The following is a 21,141-nucleotide window of genomic DNA, read 5'->3' on the forward strand; positions in this document are numbered from 1 at the left end:
AAAAACAAAACAAAAACAAAAACAAGTCCATCAAATATGATGTACTGATGGTTAAGTCCTATGAAGGGAACTGCAGAGTGATCCAAGGGAGTGGAGAGGGGTAAGGCTCTGATACCAGACAGGCCCATCTGCCTACATGGCAAGTGCTAGAGCAGAAGGGCCTCTGTTCTCTTCTATTCAGAGCAAGGTTCTAACCAGAAGCCCACAAGCAGGCTCACACACTTGAGAGTGGCCTGGAACTTGCAAACACAGTCCTTCTGCCAATCCACAGCAGCATGAGGTCACCAGCTAAGCATCTCTGGTCACTTCAGCTTGGGCTGATTCACAGCAAACACTGACATGGAGATAGTAACTCAGTGTAGCCAGAACTTTTTGGGAGGAAGCATGGAGTTGTCACAGCTGTGGAATGCCTGAAACAGACGCCACAAGCATCTGGTGGGTTCTCACCATGTTTCAGGCTGCCGAGAAACTACAGAACAGACACTGACCGAGTCTGAATATCACCGAGCCAAGGGCCTTGGCATCCTCAGGGTGGTGCTGTTAGGTGCAGGCATTCATCATCTGCTCTGAGCTTTCTTCTGATGAATGGATCATATTACTTATTCTCCGCTACGGTCTTTTGTTTGAAGCTCCGGAGGATGCATGGTGAAAGGGAGAGCTCAAGAGCTACTGAACTACAGCACTGAGTTCTGAATGGCTTATTCCTAAACATTGGACAGACAAAAAGCAAATGATCCCAGATGCTGGTGAAAACAAAAACTTACACAAGTTAAGCCCTCTGCTCTCCAAAACCAGTAGAGACAGTCTGCAAGTTTTCTAAAGGCTGTGGGTTTACTGCAGTAAACCCCCAAACTAAATACTGTTCCCATTTTTTATGAATGTCTTAAAATTCTATTGTACATTTTCTTGTCTCCTTCAACCTAACACAGGAGCCACCTACTTCTGTGATGACATTTGTTGACTCAGGGTCACCAGCAGTCAGATGTGCAGGGCTCTGAGGGTGGAGGGCTGCTGCTGTGCCCAGTGCCACCACACTGAAGGCCTGAGTGAGGGGGACCTCCACGGGGCTGCTGTTCCCTGACTGGTGGCTGTCATTCTTCCTCACCAAGAACCCACCGCTTCCAATCAGCAACAGGTATGACAACCACATTTCTGCCATGTGGAACAGATTCACTGAATTGCAAGGCTCTCCTGGCAGAAAACTGGAGGAGGAATTTGTGCATGAATTTAGCTCCTGCGCCACTGGCTCTGGCAATGGCAGAGAAGAGACAGGCAGGTAGCTGTCCTCCTAACTGGGGTGTCCCTGCAGGAAAACCAAAGGCCGGCAGATGAGTCAAAACAGAAGAGGAAGCTCTGCCTTGTCACCTCATCAGCTAGCATTTTAAAGCCAAGCTGTTCACAGCTAAATCCATGCTGGACAGACTTCTGTAAACATATTTAAGGTTTCAAAAGAAATAATGAACTGCTATCCACACAAAGCTTCCAGTTTTTCTGCCACCTTCCCACATCCCAGATAGGTATTACTCTTGGGATCCTATCCTTATGCTGTGGCTAAGGACAGATAAGGTTCATCCTAGAGTGTTTTGGACCCAAAACACCATTGACTACACCCAGGAATGAGGACCAAATGAGAACAGGATGCAAAACCACTCCTTTCCCTTCTGTGGGTCCCCACAGCAACAAGCAACAATGCACACAGCAGTGCAGTCACACAGGCTGGGGAATCCCAGGGCCCATGGCTTGAAGTTGAGCCTTGGTGAGAACCAGGACTGCGAGCTCACCAATTCACTCACAGGATCCTTACCAAGGCCTTCAGTTCTCTGTACGATGCCTCATCTGCCTTCATTCCTACATTTAGGGTTGGTAACAGACCCCACGTGGCCAAATCCCAAACACGGATGTCACATTCCGGAGCATGTAGTATACATTTGTGTAAAGACCCATATTTGCAGATGTTCTCTCAGCTGAAACCCCCTGCAAGATTTCAAGGTATTCCTCTGACAAATGCAGGCCTGGAAAGTAGGAGGGCTTGGGGCAGTAGACGATAGTGGTTGTCTTTGAAGGAGCACAAGAGAAAGGTACCAGACAGAAAAATGCACAGAGAAGGCAAGGTGGATTTTGTTGAGATGCAGTCCACAGAGAGTCACTGTGGCTCTTTTAGCCTGAAAAATAGCACTTAGCTTGCTTCTTTTTGGTTTACATTTTAACAAGCGTCTCAAGTAAACTCTTGCCTGATGAAATTCACCCTGATGCCTGGTGAGGAAGAGTGTGAACTGCTTCCCAGGTTGCAAAGTGGTCTGAAGGTTATGCAGGAGGCTTTGGAAGGGAGGGGCCAAGTTGCTGTTTGCCTTTTCATTCAGACCCAGGGACAATTACAAAGAGATGAATTCTGCCAACAGCTGAGAGCTTGGAAGTGGGTCTTTCCCCAGTGGAGTCTCTGAGAAGAACACAGCCCCAGCCAGCCAATACCCAATTAGGAGCCTGGGAAGATCCTGAAGTAGAGAATCCAGCCAAACTGCCAAGAATTCTGATCTAGATAAAGACTGGTGGGAAGTCTGTTGTTTCTCATGTGTCTCTTTAGCCATCAACTGACGGGCAAATTCTCAAGGCAGGAGGATAATGCAATTCAGGACTGGTCATTGAGAGAACAGAGCTCACACAAAGCCTTCAAAAATCAGCCCTTCTCTGGAATTTTCTTCCAAATAAAAAAGTCATCTTGAATATTAAAGGTTAGAAATTCTCACTTGAGCTAAATGTGTGATGTCATGGCTGCTAGACCTGATGTCCATCGTCTTCACGGGTACCTCCCACTGTGTGTCACTCTATGTCAGGCTTTCTAGACAGCTCTGCAGGGTGCTAGGAGTCACCTGAAATGACTTGGGATGCTTGTTAAGAAAATCACATCCTGGGCTTTCCCCCTAGTGAATCAGAATGTCTAAGCCCAAGTACCCCAAGAGGCTCTTATCAATAGGCAATGAAAGAACAGGGATTTGGACCTTCTGGCTGTCAGTAGTCATGCTCTTATCCACTCAGCAACACTCCTGCCCACCACGTCATTTGGAATGTGATGGAAACTTTTCTTTCACCAAATGATAGAGCAGCCTATACTATTTAAAAGGGAAGGGGGAGGACTACATAAAGAATTAGGCAATATTTCAATCCACATACTTTTTACCCGTAGACATAATCCAACTCCGCTGGAATTCTGTACTTTCTCTGCACCTGGGAGCATACCCAGCTCCTTCTTTGGGCCCACAATGGGGATGGAACACACAGCTCTGAGGCTCTGAAGCACAGGCCTGCACTCCTGCCAGGAGGTGAGGCTCTGTGGCTTTCTCCTAGAGTGAGCTATCTAATAAGCTCTCCACACCACCATTTGGCTTGTTAGGAAATAATTTAGGAGCATTTGGAAACAAATCTGTGCAAGAGAAATGGAAGTCACTATATACCAGGTACACAACAGAAACATAACCTGGAAATTCATTTTAAATACTCTTGCTGACGTCCATTTAAAAACAACTTGTAATTTAAAGTCTCAGATTTCTAACACTAGTCCAGTCAAGTGGAAAACTGGAAAGCAGCATTACTGATTTAGTCTCACAAGTAACAAACTGAAATCTTCACCAGGATGTGCTCAGCCCAAGCTTCTCACTGTAAAGACCAATGAAAATGACTTGATAGCCTGCATTTGTATGGTAACGTGAGTAAACCCCATGAGGCTGAGTTTTACCCTCATTCTCTACAGGGCAGGGCAGGCCACTGCCTTCTGTGCTGAGCTGCCTTTGATTCGTGTGACAATGGGGATAAAAGTTCATGCCTAGCTCACTGTGCGCAGGTCACAGGAAGATCACATTGGTGAGATGTGTGACATTCGGCAAGCCAGAAAACACCTTACTTAGGTACTTCCACCTGACATTCATCTGATGCACAGTAACTGCTGGTCTAATTCAAAATAATCAGTTAATAGGATTGCTTTAAAAAATAAAAGCTTATGCTTCCAGCAAAGTTTTGCTACTCATTTAGAAAGTTCAAGGAGCTCTAAACTTCAAATGCCTGTGATAAAATAAAAATAGGACTACATACATCATAGTCATTCTTAAGACAATTAGGCCAAAATAGGGCTAAAACATCAAGCTAGCTGCCCCAGACTACAAGCAGTGGCATTATAATTACCTGTTTCTCCCCACAATGTGTCGGTGCCATTGACTTCTACTTCATGTTCCTTCTCCATCTCCAGCAAGCACTGGACCACCTGTCAGAAGTGGCAAGGTGATTTAATGAGTTCTCATAGCAAGAGGTGCTTATTATATAGCCCATGTATCAAAGGAGAGAGTGTGTTGTTTTTTAACCATTATCTCATGCTGCACAAAGAGAGAAAAATATAATGAAAACTGTTTTCAAGCATAATTCATATGCTATTCACACTTTCAGTTAAAGAATAATGAAAAAAAAATCTCTGAATTTCAGCAACACGGTTCAGGATTACTAGGTACTCAGAATTCTAATGAATTCCAACATGACCCAAATTTGCCAGCCTCATCAACAAAGGACATGGCAGATCACACCAAGTGCAGTTTCTGCATAAATCACAAGATAGTGAATCAATTTTTCACAAGGAAGGAAAACAAGGCAATATACCTTTTTCAAAATTTTTACAAAGTATGGTTCAAATACATTTTCTACTGGTAGCATTATTCTTTTTCCCTTATGGGACTCTTCCTGTCAAAGGGTAGGTCAGGTCACAGGTATGGAGGCAGGAATCCTGGCTTGCAAGGAGATGAAGCATCTGTGCCCTGGACCTGAGCCGGCGTTCACCCCGAGCAACAGCAGCAAGCAATGGGAGAACACGACAAAGCCACCTTCCAGTCTCCTAGCCCACACCCTTTGTGGTAGGCTGAATAATGGCCCCCAAAGATGTCTACATCCCAATCCCCAAAGCCTGCGAATGTGACCTTACAGGGCAAGGAACTGCAGATGTGATTATGAACCCTGAAATGGGGCGATTATCTCAAATCATCAAGGTCTATATCTGATACACACCTGATCTAATAAATCACAACCATCCTCTTGAGAGACAGGAGGAGTCCAGGTCAGAGGACAGAGGAAATGAGACAACAGAGGCTAAGATGAAAGTAAGGCACTCTGGAGATGGAGGAAGGGTACACGAGCTAAAAAATACAGGTGGCTTCAAGAAGTGAGAAAAAGCAAGGAGACAGGTTCTCCCCTACAGACTTCAGAAGGAAGGCTGGCCTCCCAATAGTGTGATTTTAGACTTCTGACCTCCAGAATTCTAAGAGTAAGTGTGTGCTACTTTAAGCCACTAAGTTTGCATCCATTTGTGATAATGGCATTAGGAAACTTAACTAACAAACCATCCAAGTCTTGTGGTGAACAGACCCTGCTTTTTTCACCCTACTGGCTGTGCTGAGGTGGTGTTCGCTCAGCATTTCCTCCCAACAAGCTTTAAAACAAGGGGGTTTGCATGGGTTAAGACAAAGGTCATTCCTAGGCATTTATGGTCCTTCCAATGATGACTTTTCACACTTAAAAAAAGGAAAACATCTATATTTTCGCATGTGTGTTTAACAGTATCTCTGTGTGTGTATATATATGTGTGTGTGTGTGTTTAATGTTTTAAATGCCAGAAATTAGCCAGCCACTATTTCATACTTGTGTGTGTGTCCGCCCATGAGTTTTGAATGCCAAAGTCAGACAGCCAGCTTCGCACTCAAATTTACTAAAGTCATTTTGGAAAAAGAATCTTACCAAATACTGGCACCTCTAATTGCCTGAAGATAATTCAGAATGAGAAATACACAGGAGGGCGCAAGCAAAACGTTATTAAATTCACAGATAAAGAAAGCCAAGACACACAGGTCAGGAGGTTGACAATTAAATCTTCAAACTGAGGAATACCAACATCTGTCAGAAATAAATGCTCTATTTAACTACTGCATGGAGTTTTCATTCAGTGGAGGAGCTGTAAATGACAAGAATTCTTGCGTGCTATCAAAGCATTAAAGTTCTATTTTTAAAAATCCTTCAAATACTCAGGAACGATTTTAGAATCAGGATTCTATGTGATTATTTTTAAATGAACACAAGGACAGAAGAATGAATCAAAGGGGAAAAAATGTAAAACAGCAGGTCTAGAGGGCAGAGCAGGGAAGGAGGAGAGACGTAAGCAAGAGCTGAGAGTTAATGTCATCAAAAGGCTTCCCACAGAAGAACAAGCCTGCCTGTCCCCATCACGTGTGCACAGGAGTGTGCACTGTCACTTGTGGGAAGGATGTGATGCCCGTAGAAGACCTTCTACTGCAGGTGGTCAATGCCAACTGCTAGTTCTTGGAATCCTCATTCTTTCAGTCCTTCGGTGTGTCAATTGACTTGCTGAGCTACAGCTTCTAGTTTCCCAGTGGGGACGCCCCTGCCCCACTCACCGAGCTGTGGCCCATGCTGGCGGCCGCGGTCAGTGCCTGCTGCAGGGCGTGGTTCTTCCTCAGGGCACCTGGCTGGGGAGGACCCGGCAACCACTCACAGGTCAGCAGGTACTGGAGAATGTCACCATGGCCCCGTAGGGCACTGTGGACAAGCGCACACTGGCCCTTCTTATCCAAGTGGTCCACCTGGGGGCAGGAGTGGGGGAAGGTTATGGCTGAGCACTACTTTCCCTCTGAGCATGCGGATGCACCATAAGCTGTTATAAGTGTAAAGCACAGCTGGGATCCGTAAATGGAGGTGCAGTGATGTGCAGCAGTAACGTACCCACCCCAAAGGCTTAGCCACACATTGCCCTTCTCCATGAACTGAAGTTTATGTATGTCCCAAATGTTGGATTTGAGAGAAAAAAAATAAAGCTCCCATAGCTGTTATAAGCCTAACTGTGTGCAAACCCCACTCCCTGTAAGCATACATGGGGTTCACATTCCAACTTGTCTTTCTGGAGAACATGGAACCTTAGTCTGGATTACTTCCAGACGGTAATGAATGTACCATTCCAAGCCTCAGGTTCCCTTTGCAAGACTCGGTCACAAAACTCCCTCCTTAATCCCATGTCCCTGCAGCAAACTACACAAAGCTCCTAACTCTCTTGTGAGTATGTATGGAGACACACACTAAACCCTCGGACAAAGCCCTGTACTTCCCGACTTTGGTAGCTTGGGTGGGGCATTCTAAGTCTGCTGTGACAAGCTATAATTTGGGGGAGTAAAGCCGCTCTCTGGTCACGGAGCCAGGGGATCCAAAGAAAGAGAGGGATGTGGAAAATCAGCTGAGTGTGGAACGGCAGGAAAAGAGTCCAAGTGGCATCTGATTGGGAAGGAGGCCTTATGCAGGTCGGTGGCCTGGGCATGCTGGCAAGTAAAGCGGGGGTGGCCACAAAGTCAGGGCAGGCCAGCTAGGCAGAAAAAGTGAGTGAGTGCCACACACCTCCTCAAGGCCCAAAAGCAGTGGCAGCCCTTCATGCCCTGTCTAAACCCCAGAGTACTGGGCCTGGGAGTGGAGCCCAGGGCCTAGCCTTGCATGCCTGCCAAATATGGGGACGCCCTGTACCCTCATTCAGAGGCTTTGCCAGAACCCCCCAAAATAGCACTCAGCTTCCTACTCCAGAGCTTTCAGCTGTGATGGGGGGAGGCCTGCTGGCCTCAGAATAAAGTGTAAAGCACAGCTGGGATCCGTAAATGGAGGTGCAGTGATGTGCAGCAGTAACATACCCACCCCAAAGGCTTAGCCACACATTTCCCTTCTCCATGAACTGAAGTTTATGTATGTCCCAAATGTTGGATTGGAGAGAAAAGAATAAAGCTCCCATAGCTGTTATAAGCCTGATTTTTTTGAACTTTAAATATCCTAATTAAAAGATAAAAGATAATTAGCAGTTTATCTTTATTGTTATTCAAAAGACACATTTCCCAAAAAATTGCTTCCAGTAAATCTAGCATTTACTGTGAGCTCGGTATCATTCTCATTCACCCTATTAAAGCTGACAGCTCCTGGCCAGACGTGGTGGCTCACATCTATAATCTCAACAGTTTGGGAGGCCAAGGCAGGCAGATCATGTGAGGTCAGGAGTTTGAGACCAGCCTGGCCAACATGGTGAACCCCATCTGTACTAAAAATACAAAAATTAACCAGGCATGGTGGTGCGTGCCTGTAGTCCCCGCTACTTGGAGGATGAAGCAGGAGAATCACTTAAACCCGGGAGGTGGAGGTTGCAGTGAGCTGAGCTCATGCCACTGCACTCCAGACTGAGCGACAGAGTGAGACTCTGTCAAAACAAAAAAGAAAGCTGACGGCTTTCTTGTCTCTGAAACTATAGCATACACAGAAAGGGTCGGGCTCCCAGGATTGGTCACTTTGTAAATGTGCCTGACTGGGGCAGCCTCAGAGAGGTGTGTTTGCTCATACACAGCAACTCTGCTTCATACTTGTATGAATACATACAACTTGTATAGTAATTGACTGATTTTGTAGAGTAACTTGTATAGTAATACATACTTATTTCATATATGACTGAATGCTTACTCGACAGCCCTGTGGTAGGGACTGCTGTTATGCCCATTTTACAGATAAGAAGCCTAAGTCATATATAGGCTCAATAACTTGCCCAATACCCTAGAGCTGGCAAGTGAACAGATGAAGATTCCAGGCAATCTAGTTCCTGCAGCTCAGGCACGTGGCTTCTTCATGAGTTCATGGAATTCATCTTACTGTTTTAAAAGGACATAAAATGGGATAAGAAGAAGAGAGGGGAAAAAAGCAAACATTTAAAATATTTTAAACCAATCTTGGTGCTTTCTAGGTCAATACTTGCAGGTTTTTAAAGGCTGGCCCTCCTCATGTGGCTAGGAGCCAGGGTCTCCCTGGAATTCTGCCTTCCCCTAGACAACATGAAACAGAGTTGCTGTGTATGAGCAAACACACCTCTCTGAGGCTGCCCCAGTCAGGCACATTACAAAGTGACCAATCCTGGGAGCGCGACTCTTTCTGTGTATGCTATAGTTTCAGAGACAAGAGAGTCTGGCCTAGCAGATAACAATTCTAGCAATGAGATGAAGCCATTTCCCTGCCCCAGCCCCAAAAGAGCAGGCTGCCACTTACCCTCGCTCCCTTCTTGGTCAGCAGACACACCAGCTTCATGTGGCCGGCAGCTGCTGCGTAACAGAGGGCAGTCATGCCGTTCTCCGATGTTCCGTCCAGGCAGGCACCAAATTCCAGGAGCAGGGTGACAACTTCCTCATGGCCAAGGTGAGACTGGACGCACAGGATTGGGGCATTATTTAATACTTCTGTCCTGTAGTTCACGTTGGCCCCTCCCAATATCAGGAGACGGCTCACCTGTTGGACAAAGCCCCCCAACAAGATAGTCACATATCTGTCATCTAAACATTTATGGAAATGGGCAGTATCCTCAATTTTCGGTATCATTTTAATCCAGTGGTTCTCAAACTTGAATGGGCACCAGTATCACTTGGGAATACATTAACAATGCACATTCTAATTGGTGGGAATGTAAAATAGTGTAGCTTACTGGGCAACAGTAAGATGGTTCCTCAAAGATTAAAAATAGAACTACTGCCCCAGGCACGTGGCTGTAACCCCAGCTGCTCAGGAAGCTGAGGTGGGAGGATTGCTTGGGGCCAGGAGTTTGAGGCTATAGTGCACTATGATCATGCCTGTGAACAGCCTGCTGCCCTCTAGCCTGGGCAACACAGCAAGGCCCTGATCTGAAAATTGAAAAAAAAAAATTTTAATTAAAAATTCAGTAGAGGATAGGCGCGGTAGCTCACGCCTGTAATTCCAGCACTTTGGGAGACCAAGGTGGGCAGATCACGAGGTCAAGAGATCGAGACCATCTGGCCAACATGGTGAAACCCCATCTATACTAAAAATACAAAAATTAGCTAGGCATAGTGGTGCACGCCTGCAATCTCAGCTACTTGGGAGGCTGAGGCAGGAGAATCGCTTGAACCTGGGAGGTGGAGGTTGCAGTGAGCTGAGATTGCACCACTGCACTCCAGCCTGGTGACAGAGTGAGACTCAGTCTCAAAAACAAAAACAACAACAAAAAATAACAACAGAATGGCCATGTGATCAGCCATCCCACTTCTGAGTATATATCCAAAAGAAGTGAAAGCAGGATTTCAAAGACATATTTGCACACTCATGTTAATTGCAGCATCATTCACAACAGCCAAGAGGTAGATGCAACCTCAATGTTCATCAGTGGATGAAGAAAATGTGGTACATATACATACAATGGATTATTACTCAGTCTTAAAAAGGGAGAAAATCCTGCCATATGTGACAACATGGGTAAACCTTGGGGAAGTGAAATAAGTAAAACAAGCCAGACGCAAAAGAACAAATACTGTGTGATACCACTTATGAGATATATACAGTAGTCAAATTCATAGACAGCAGAATGAAGGTTTCTGGGCCTGGGCACAGGGGGAAATGAGTTGTTGCTTAAGGGATACAGAGTTTTAATTTTGCAATATGACAAGTACTGGAGATCTATCACACAACAATGTGAGTATTGTTAACACTACTGAATTGCACACTTAAAAATGGTTAAGATTGTAAATTTCCTTTTATGTGTTTCTTAACCACAATTAAAAATAAAAACTAAACAAATGGCCAGGCACGGTGGCTCACGCCTGTAATCCCAGCACTTTGAGAGGCTGAGGCGGGTGGATCACCTGCAGTTAGGAGGTCGAGACAAGCTTGGACAACATGGTGAAACCCCATCTCTACTAAAAATACAAAATTTAGCTGGCGTGGTGGCGCACGCCTGTAATCCCAGATATTCAGGAGACTGACACAGGAGAATCGCTTGAACGCAGGAGGCAGAGGCTGCAGTGAGCCGAGATCACATCACTGCACTCCAGCCTGGGGGACAGAGCAAGACTCCGTCTCAAAAACAAAACAAAACAAAAACAAAAACAAAAAAAACCTAAACTACTGCAATTTATTGGGCCCCACCCTGATTTCTGATTCATTATATCTGGGTGGTACATTTTTAACAAGTTCCCCATTGATATTGACACTCTTGGTTTGGGGAACCACAATTTGAAAAATCACTGTTTAACCTCAACAAAACCAGGAAATTCATTTTCCTGGCAATGAAGTAATAATTGTGGCTGGGTACAGGGGCTCACAACTGTAATGCCAGTATTTTAGGAGGCTGAGGAGGGAGGACTGCTTGAGCTCAGGAGTTTGAAACCAACCTGGGCAACATGGCAAGACCCTATCTTTATAAAAATTTTTTTAAAAAAGAAAAAAATAGTCATGGTGTTAATAGTGAGATAAGGCCAAAAGTAAATACAAATACTTTATGGGGATGTGTTCCTAAAAGAAACAGAAAATATGGAAATGTTCACATGTGCCAGGATTGTCAGCAGTATAACACTGCTAGAAAATAATGTGCTGCTTCCACTAATTACATATTCCCCAGTTAGTAATCTCCTTGGATCTAGGTATTGGGAAAAGCTTTTCATCTCCAGGTTTTAAAATAAAATCACTGAACATATGCAAATTTTAGGTATATTAATATGTTTTCTTTCAGATCTCCAGATTAGATAAAAATGATGCTCCTTTAACAGCTGTTAAGATGTCCAGTGTGTTTCTTTCAAAGGCTCACTTCAATGGTCCTGACCCACATCAATCACCGCCCCTGCCAAAGTCTGGCAGGTCCTCCACCTGCCCACTAAATGTGAAAACCACAGAGACTGTCATTTATTGACTAGAGACACATGGGGATCATTAAAAGATACAGAGAGACGACAAGGCATAAAAAATTCAGGATATTTCAGTGATACGTGTCCACAAGAGTAGCTGACAAACAGAATATTTACAAACAGATGGGTCTGGAAAATTACACTACCAGGTGGTAAAACCATAACTCACAATGGCATAGCGATAGGTTAGAACCCCAGGTGTCAAATTTCAAGATGTCTTGGCTACTGAAGCTTGAACCCCTATGTGATTCAGGTCTCCAGCTTCCTCTCTGATCTTCTCTGCAGAATCCTTCCCTCACTGCAGCCACCTTGGACTCAACATGTGCTGTGACAATGCCAAGCAGGGCCAGCCTCATGGCCTCTATCCCTTTTAGTTCCCTAACTGGAATGCCCATTCCATACATATAGATGCCACAGGATCACTTCCTGCAGGGTTCTGCTCCAGTGCCAGGACACAGGGGAGAGAGTACCCTGCCTCCATGTACACACCTGTGCATGCACCCAGGCCCTTTCTATCCCTCAGCATGCTCTGTTTTCCTGCTTAGTCCACTGCACCAGACTCTGGTTCTACAATACAGAAGTTCACAGAGAAGAAAAGCAAACAGAGCCCCTCCATGGACGGGGATGGCCCACACATCAGGTTCTTCACACTGCTGGGACTGCCACCTACATTTAAGGAAGAACAGGCCATTTGCAAGTGACAAGGAGGCCCTGAGGAGCCAGCCGACCACCTGACTACCACCCCGCTGTTTACCCCATCAGGGAGACCACTGTCTAGCCAGATCCAGGTGAGCACCAACCCAGCCTCTAGGGTCTCATTGTCAACTTGTACTCGTGGAGGAACGGATGAGAGATCAGAAAGGGTGTCATGTCCTAACACTGCTGTTTCATGGGCAACTTCAGGCAAATGACCTAATTAATCCCCACTGAGACTTCTCTACAGATTTATATAGGCTTGCTTTTAAAAATGCCACCAGACTCCGATCTAATTCAAAAGCATTTTAAGATTGCATTACACTACAACATTAATAAAAGTGTGGCCAGGCGTGGTGGCTCATGCCTGTAATCCCAGCACTTTTGGAGGCCGAGGCGTGTGGATCACCTGAGGTCAGGAGCTTGAGACCAGCCTGGCCAATATGGTGAAACCAAGTCTCTAAAATACAAAAATTAGCTGGTTGTGGTGGCATGCGCCTGTAATCCCGGCTACTCAGGAGGCTGAGGCAGAAGAATCACTTGAACCCAGGAGGCTCAAGTGTTTTTAAAATCCCTCTGAATAACTGTTAGTGTGGACAGAATCAGATTATGCTGAAGAAATACGTGAGGATTTTATTAAGGCCGATGAAACCAGTCCTCAGCAAGAGGAACACAGAAGATACACATGTCTGGACAATACGTGCAACGCCGCAAGGGGCACACCAGACTCTCGATAGCCACAGGACGGGCAGGATCATTTGTAAATTCCCTGGATGATTTTGCCAGACAGTTACATTCTCTCCTCCCCCATCAACTCCATACCTTCTTGAGATCCATGAGCCTAAAAGATAAAGGATTAAGTGGTGTGAATTCTCAACCAGCCCCTAAACTAACCTACTGTGTGATTTTCAGAAAATTCCTCAACTTCTCTGTGCTTTAGGTGCCACCTAAGAAAAGAGCAGCATGCCATCCTATTCTAACAGGTACTCTTTTGCTAATAATGGTGGAAGGTATACTTGGAGTGCCATGATGAATCCCTTACAAGAGTTTACCTGGAAGGCATGTGCTCAGGGCAGAGGTTTCCTAAAGATGTCATCAATTCACACGTCATCTGCTTCTGGGAAAAACATTTTCCTTTGTTGGTGTAAGGCTGCAGTTGTTTTTTACCACTTAACCCTCCATCATCTTCCCCCAAACCATGGTTCTTAACCTTGACGCATGCTGAAACCACCTGGGAGCTTGAAAGTTTCCAATACCCTGGCCCCACTCTTGGAGATTCTGACTTAACTGGGGCTGGGGCTGTGGTACCCAGAGCTCCCAGGTGATTTTAGCTGGCAGCCAGGGCTGTAAACACATCAAGCGATCAAGGCACCTGCAGAGCAAGGGCTTGCTGAGTGTCAGGAACCCTTCCAGCTGTGTGATTTTGGAACGTTATCAACTGCCCTCAGTTTTCTCATCTAAAAAAATGAGGATAAAAGTTTCACTTCACTTGGAAGTTATAAAGATTAAAAATCAATGTGTAAAAAAGTATGTATATACATGTGCATCAGGCATTTAGCACAGCACTCAGCATCCTGTACATGCTAAATAAACATTAATCGATGTTATAATCAACCTTTCATGGAGTCTTCAGAAACAAGAACTCAGGTCCCTGACCTCTGGAAGGCATAGGAGGGAGCTCTGCCCTCCTGTCCACATCACCCTGCATGCCCACCCTGGGTTGTTCAGCAGCGCAGAGCAGCAGGGACACCTCATGCCAAGTTGAGGGCAGAGGTAAGTCACCTGCAACCATCACATCCTCAAGGTAGGCAGCTCCTGTTAACAAGCACCAACTGACCCATCCAGAAGTTCCCAGGTGCCCAGAGCAGAACCAGTTTCCAGAGATGAGGCAAAGCACTAACAAGAATTCATGTAAACATAATAAATGCCAAGTATGTTCCCAGTAACTTTAACATCTCCGTAAGGTTTCTCATCACTCGAGACAAAGTCTCTTTTGTGTCTCCACTTTATAGGTGAGAAAGCCAGGGCTCAGAGGGAGTAAGGCAGAGATGAGTGCTAAGCACAAAGCTAATGATGGTCACAGAGCAGTCAGGTGGCAGAGGCAGCAGTCCTAGCTGAGACTGCACTGTGCTGAAAGAGCCTGTTTAAATAACTAATCCTATAGATTTTCCCCCAACAATATGGACATTTTCCGATCATGATCACAGAGGCTCTCCTTGGACAACACTCAGAAGTGGTGGTATCTCTCAACTTCTGGATTTAATGAAAACAGGAAGGGAGCTGGGGGTATGCAAGGCAATACTATCATGAAGACGAGAAGAGGTCTGGCCAGGGTGGTCATGGGGCTGCATCAGCATTCCCACTAAGTACACTGGAAGCTCACACAAGCACAGTTGTTTTTAAATGTGTCCTTCCCGACTATGATGCAGGATATGACTAGATCTCCCGGGCAAAGGAAGTTGGGCCAAAGGCCACGCCTAGCTCCTGTTCTCCTCTCCTTTCTGTTGTCAGCTGAGAAAAGAATTGCAACCTAAATCCTCCTGAGGCCACAGCCTGCGGCTGGCCACCAGTCCTATGAGATGGTGCAACAAAACCATTGGCTGGATGGGACCCCAGTGGGCCAGTGGGGCCCAGGCTGGCTCATCCTGGCCTGGCCACAGGAGATGACATGGTTAGAGACTGCTGGCATGCCACTGCAACTAAAATCCATCTACCAAGTAATCATCCCAGAGCAAGTCACTTTAATCTAGCAACGTGGCAAACTGCAATTATTGTTCAAAATGACATTCATTCTTGTACGACAACATTTAAGACACTCTAAAAAAAGTTCCTTAATTGCATGCATAATTTAAAATTACTGTAATTTGTTCAGGATCCTGTGAAAACCTTTCCCCCCACCTTGAAAGATACAAGAAACGGAAGGATAATGAAAAGACTTAAGATTCTATAACTACATTATAGAAATAATTTGGGGGATGGTGTAGATGTGACACTGGAGTTTTACAAAATGAAGTAAAAATGATTAACTCTTAAAATCACACATACATTAAAGAGGAAAGTTTATAATCCCAGGAGGGCCATGCTCATTACACTATTATGCTGTACCTTTAAATTTACTGTCTTAAAAACTTGTACTCAACAGATGTTTCCCATTTACTTATCTCCGTATTAAAATAAATTCTATGCCCAGAAATTCATTAAAGTATGAAAACAGATATTGCCATTTTTATTCTTGTCTTTCTTCCTTATGATTATAGAATTTCATTAGTTATGGAGAAGCAAAAAGATATACTCTTAGCTGAAATGAAAGACAGAACAATGTGAGTGATTCAGGAGGAAGACCTGGCTCACTAAACTGCCCCAGAGCTTCCACAGGCAGCCGGGCACATCAGGGCCTGCAGCTGAAAGGCCTGGACACTAACCGTCTTTGTGGCCTTAATAGGCCGTGTGGCCTCTGTGTGCTTCAGATTCCCAGGCTACATGAAATCAGGAAGAAAAATCTACCTTAAAAAGCTGAGCGGAACATCATGACATGACAGCCACTGACCAAGAAGTGAAGAAGCTCTTGGCTCCACAGAAGGCCATGCTGACATCCTTTCCATAGGCAGAAATATGTGTACATGAAACCTTGATGATTGTTTTTCTGTGTACTTATCTCTATGCATCACGCATCAAGGCTTAATTTCCCATGAACTCTAAAGAGATGGTCCAGATTAGAAACCTAGGACACTTAAAAAACCCATTTTCCCTAGAAATCTCTCTGATCTGATTTCTTTTGTAAATTGCTTCCTTATCACATCTGCTGCGAAACAGTCACCACATGTGCCCAGAGCAGCCCTGACCACCCACATCTTTCTGCCAAAGAAAAGCTAAACTTCTGGGAGAATGAGTAATAGAATGCCCAAGCCTGTGTGATCAGGGAAGCACATCATTAGATGCTCCTCTGCATCCTCTCACCACCACCCAGGGCAGAGGGAAGCAGGGCTGTTGGAGGAACAGCCAGCAGCCGGCCAGGCCTGGGTCTCCAGCTCTCTGTGCAGATGGTTGCTCACCTTCACGTTGGGAGTATAAAGATTCCTGAGAGAGGCCAGGGCGGCGGACAGCCCCTCGGTGCTATAGCCGATCCACAGGGCTTGGAGATGGCTTGAAGAAATTCCCGTCTTCTTACTGAGGCCCTGGAAACAATCAGAGACAGACCCGCCTGAGCATCTTGTTCCCACCTGCAGGGTCACTCTGAAAGTGGGTCTGCCGCAGAGGGTGCAGATACCCGCAGAAGGCACAGGGTCTCACCCAAAGAATGCCTGGACACGCGAGCTTTCACTACCTGAAACCAAGGGTCAAGGAACCAGCCTGTCTTCACTAGGTTAACTGTGTGCCTGGGGAGAAAGATGGCAGATGAGAGTTTCTCTTTTTTTGAGTCAGAGTCTTGCTGTGTCGCCCAGGCTGGAAGTGCAGTGGTGCAATCTCAGCTCACTTCAACCTCCACCTCTCAGGCTCAAGTGATTCTCATACCTCAGCCTCTCAAGTACCTGGGATTACAGGTACATGTCACCACTCCCAGCTAATTTTTGTATTTTTAGTAGAGACAAGGTTTTGCCATGTTGGAAGTAAATTAGAGGAAGAATAAATGACAGAATTAGAATATCACCATCTGAGCCCCGCAAGGTGATGCATGCCTCTAGTTCCAGTTACTTGGGAGGCTGAGGTGAGAGGATTGCTTGAGCCCAGTGAGCTATGATCGCACCATTGCTCTCCAGCCTGGGCAAACACAGCGAAACTTCATTTCAAAAAAATAAAAATAAAAAAATAAAAAAATCACCAGGTGTAACCACGAATGAATAAGTCCAGGCAGTGACCAGAAATGACTGATGGCACCACAAAATGAGAAGCAAACACAAATGCTGTGCCTCCTGATATAAGAAACTTACAACTGGAACCTTGACATCCTAAAAAATGATCAATGTGATTAAGCCTGTGAAAACCCACGGGAAGAGGAACATGTTAAACTGCATCATGAAAAACAAGCACACAGTTAGAAAGTCCAGGTGGTACAAAATCACACAGGTCAAGGAACTCAGGTTCTCGGACAAATCAGTAACAAGGAAACAAAAAGTAATGAACAAAGTGGAGCCTTTAGATAAAAAGAAACTTATCAGAGATTTAAAGGTGGGAAGAACTAAAACTTAACCCTAGCACTCAGATATACACTTGAGCAATCAACTGTAGCAAGATGCAAGGAAATGCCCAGGCTGAGTCAGAACAGCGGTTACTTTTGGAGAGGGGAGGCAGGAGGAGGTTGCATTTGGGCTGAGGTGCGTGGAGTGTTTCTTGGATGGCTGACAGAGCTCTCTAAAATCTCCAAAGCAAAACCTCAAAATGACAACAAAGAAACGCTTCCCCAAGCTGGTGTGCATCTCACCTTGAAAATGTGTGCCTTCAGGATGTGGTGGCCGAGCTCCATGGTCTGCTGGCGGTTCAACTTGCCCTCCTGACGCGAGAACATGAATGCCAGGAGTGCGTGCCCATTCCTAGGGGAAGGAATACAAAGGCTCATAGCAGAAGAGCCCATTCCACCACACTGCAGACCCACTCTCACTTCACCACCCATTGCCTTAGTCATTGATTTATGTCCGTCACAAAGATGTAAACTCTGGGAGGCTAAGGGTCTCGTCTGAGTCATAATGCCTAGCAAAGTGCCCAGCACTTGGTGAACACTCAAATGTGTTTCTGGGATGCATGCATGAATAGACACAGAGCACAGAAACATCCCTGGGCCTGGCCTTCAGGTCCCCTCAGGATCACCACCACTGGGGGTAGACAAAGGACAAGGCCTCACAGTGGGAAGGAGAGAAAAGCCAGGCCATGCTAGGTGACAGCTCATGATCAGGAAAGCAGAGAATTCTAGGCTTGGATGGCACACAAGTCTTTGTGGTGAGAAGAAGGCTAAGGCCTCTAAGTGGGTTTGCAGTGGCTGGCACATGGTTGACATCCAACCAATAGTGCCCATTTCCCTTTTGTGAAGGTACCATCCTGCCCATTTCCCTTTTGTGAAAGGGCCATCCTGCCCATTTGCCCTCTATGTCCATAAGATTCACTGTCTTCCTGTGGACCCCATGCCCTTGTCTGAGTCAATTAATTTCTAAATGACACACAGAATTGCTTATTCCAATAGCAGTGACTTCTATGCAATGTAAATTACTTTCATTTCTATCATCTTGTCAACTTTGAGCAGTTTGGTTGGGGAAAGGCAGGTAGTTGTAGAGGGAAGAAAAGATAAACATTACATATGTTTTAAAATGCATCCTCCTAGTAGTTGCTAATCTAGATGATTAAAGGCACACATTATTTAAAGTGCATTTGTCTATCCAGGTACATGCCTGCTTCTCAAATAGGTTATAAACCATGTTAGAGATGAGGAAATCAAGGCAGGTGGAGGCCAAGGAATCAGTTTTTATACTACAGGGGAGGGCATGACGTTTAAGACCACACTGCCCACTGAGTCCCGTCCAATGTCTTGTAATGGCCTGAAGTTTTCCCATGAGCACATGCCCTGTCATCCCCTGGACACCTTCCACGTCCCAGATCTTGAGCCTGGGATTCCCCTCCTCTCTTGTTCCCATGGAAACCGCTGTCGGTATCTCTCTAGTGTTCCAGGCCCCCAAGGTCTCCCCAGATCCTACCCATGGACTGATCCCAGGATTCAGTGTGGCCCAGATCATGTCAGTTGCAGGCCACTCTCCCAACCACGGGCTAAGTCCTCCTAAGTCTCCCAGCTGGCTGAGCTCTGTGGCCAGGCCAACTGTGTCCATCACAAAGACACACTAAGTATCACCTTATAGGTGATGACGACACACCCCTTGGGGGCCGGGCCTAAGGTTTCCAGTGCTCCCAGCTGAGCACAGGGCATCCCACCTCCCTGAGGAGACAATTCCCCATGCCACTGTTCCCCACCTATGCTCCTGCAACCCTGCTCATCGTTCCTCTCTGCCCTCTTGTTCTTGAAACCAAGCAATCCCCTTCTAAAATCATCTGCATTCATGATTCTGTCCATTTCCAAAGCTTCCAGGTATCAAGCTCTTCCTCTATGCCAGATGCAGAAACCTAACTAAATTATCTTGATACATTTACCTGCACAATCCTATGACCCCCATATGCTTACATGAAGAAACAGAGGCCTGAACAGGTAAAGCAACTTGTCCAAGACCACATGGCTAGATGACAGAGCAGAGATTTGAATTAAAGTTGGTCAGACAGAAGAGCCTGTGCTCCTAACCAGTAGAGATTGAGTCCTCCTTCATTCATTCACAGCTACACCTTATCACTAGCACCACGTCTGATGGCGGGGATTTTATGGGGAACAACGCAAGGTGCTTCCCTTGAGAAGCTCTAAGCGATGGGAGGGGACACGCAAACGAAACACAAGTTAGCTAACTGGGTGCTGTGAACAGATTCCACAGGAACAAAGAGGAGGCAACCTGCCCCATCGCTCAGGTCCCATTCCCTCCTCCTCGCATTCCCAATTTCTCCTTCTTTATGGATCTTTCTCTATACTATCTTTCCGTGATGTTTCCGACAATGTCCCAATCTCCTATGTTATTAAAAAACAAACAAAACCACCCGTCCCCTAGCCCCTTCCACCTCCTATCCCAAGATGCTGGCTCCCTCCTTCCTCTCCTCTCAACCCAACGGTCAGAGTCTCCTAAGGATCCAGGACCCTCCTCCCTCACTGAAAATCCAATGGCTTCCTCTTAACCCTCATTTCCCTTCACCTCTTGGCAACACTTACATCTGTAAGGTCCCTCCCTGAAACCCTCATCCATGCCCTGGAAGCCCAGTGCTATCTTTTCTCTAATGACATGAGCTTCCTCACCGAGTCATGCCAGACACCTCTCCGTCAGCGATGCTAGATCTTCACCCATCAGTTTCTCCTCCAAACTGCCGAGCCACCCTGCCCCTGGAACCTGTCTGCCTGGGACAGACAGCTATCTTGCAATCTCAACTGCTGAAAACTAAAACCAGCCCTGTCCCTGCAAAACCTGCTGCATACCACCTGCCCTTCTTACCCTTCTCCAGAGCAAAGCCACACCTAGTTTCTGACTCCTCTTCCTCTACTCTGCCCACGAGGCCAAGCCACAACAGCTACCTCATGTCAGCAAGGCCCGTCTCTATCCCCAGTCCCCGCCAAGACCCCACTCCTGACTGGTACAGTAGGCCCCACACACTCTGTGCCCTGCACACTCCTTCTGTTAGCTCTTTCCTCTCCTCTGTTCCATGAAAAAAGGTCAAGTCAACCTAGATTTGCTGTTGCAGAATGTGGCCTCCTCATTCTGATGCAAGGTCTTCAACAGCTCCTTCCGTCTTCAACAGCCTTGTTCTGCCTACCTACTAACAACCTATTCACTTCTCGAGTTAACAGAGAACAGAGCTAATAGGGGACTGTTCTAGATGAGACTGCCTGTGCAACCAAAACAAAGCTGACGGATCTTAGAAATGGTCATCAGTGGCTTCGAGTGCCTACAGAGACATGATGATGTCATGCGCCTCCTGAAAGAGGTACTCACCACCACCTACTAAGCGTCTTTGTTTAAAAATATAGACTCTGAACAAGCTCTAAACTTCACTACTAATTTATAGGAAATAGGGGTGAGAGGAACACATGAAAAAACAACATGAGGACACAAAATTCAGACTATAGGAAACTATACAGGAC

General features: G+C 45.8%; 1 protein-coding gene across 2 annotated transcripts in view; it reads right to left on the reverse strand.

Annotated features, from left to right (window-relative positions):
- The window catches only part of TANC1 (tetratricopeptide repeat, ankyrin repeat and coiled-coil containing 1), a 273,934-nt gene that overhangs the window by 30,346 nt on the left and 222,447 nt on the right, over positions 1–21,141 (reverse strand). For both annotated transcript variants that reach the window (XM_011947131.1, XM_011947130.1), the window contains exons 15-19: positions 17,851–17,959; positions 16,484–16,606; positions 9,100–9,336; positions 6,441–6,626; positions 4,174–4,252 (exon numbers count right to left, since the gene is read on the reverse strand). In XM_011947131.1, the coding sequence (XP_011802521.1) occupies positions 4,174–4,252; positions 6,441–6,626; positions 9,100–9,336; positions 16,484–16,606; positions 17,851–17,959 (734 nt within the window). The remainder of the gene's footprint in view (positions 1–4,173; positions 4,253–6,440; positions 6,627–9,099; positions 9,337–16,483; positions 16,607–17,850; positions 17,960–21,141) is intronic.

Source organism: Colobus angolensis, unplaced genomic scaffold, assembly GCF_000951035.1.
Source record: "Colobus angolensis palliatus isolate OR3802 unplaced genomic scaffold, Cang.pa_1.0 Scaffold259, whole genome shotgun sequence".
NCBI classification, from domain to species: Eukaryota; Metazoa; Chordata; class Mammalia; order Primates; family Cercopithecidae; genus Colobus; species Colobus angolensis.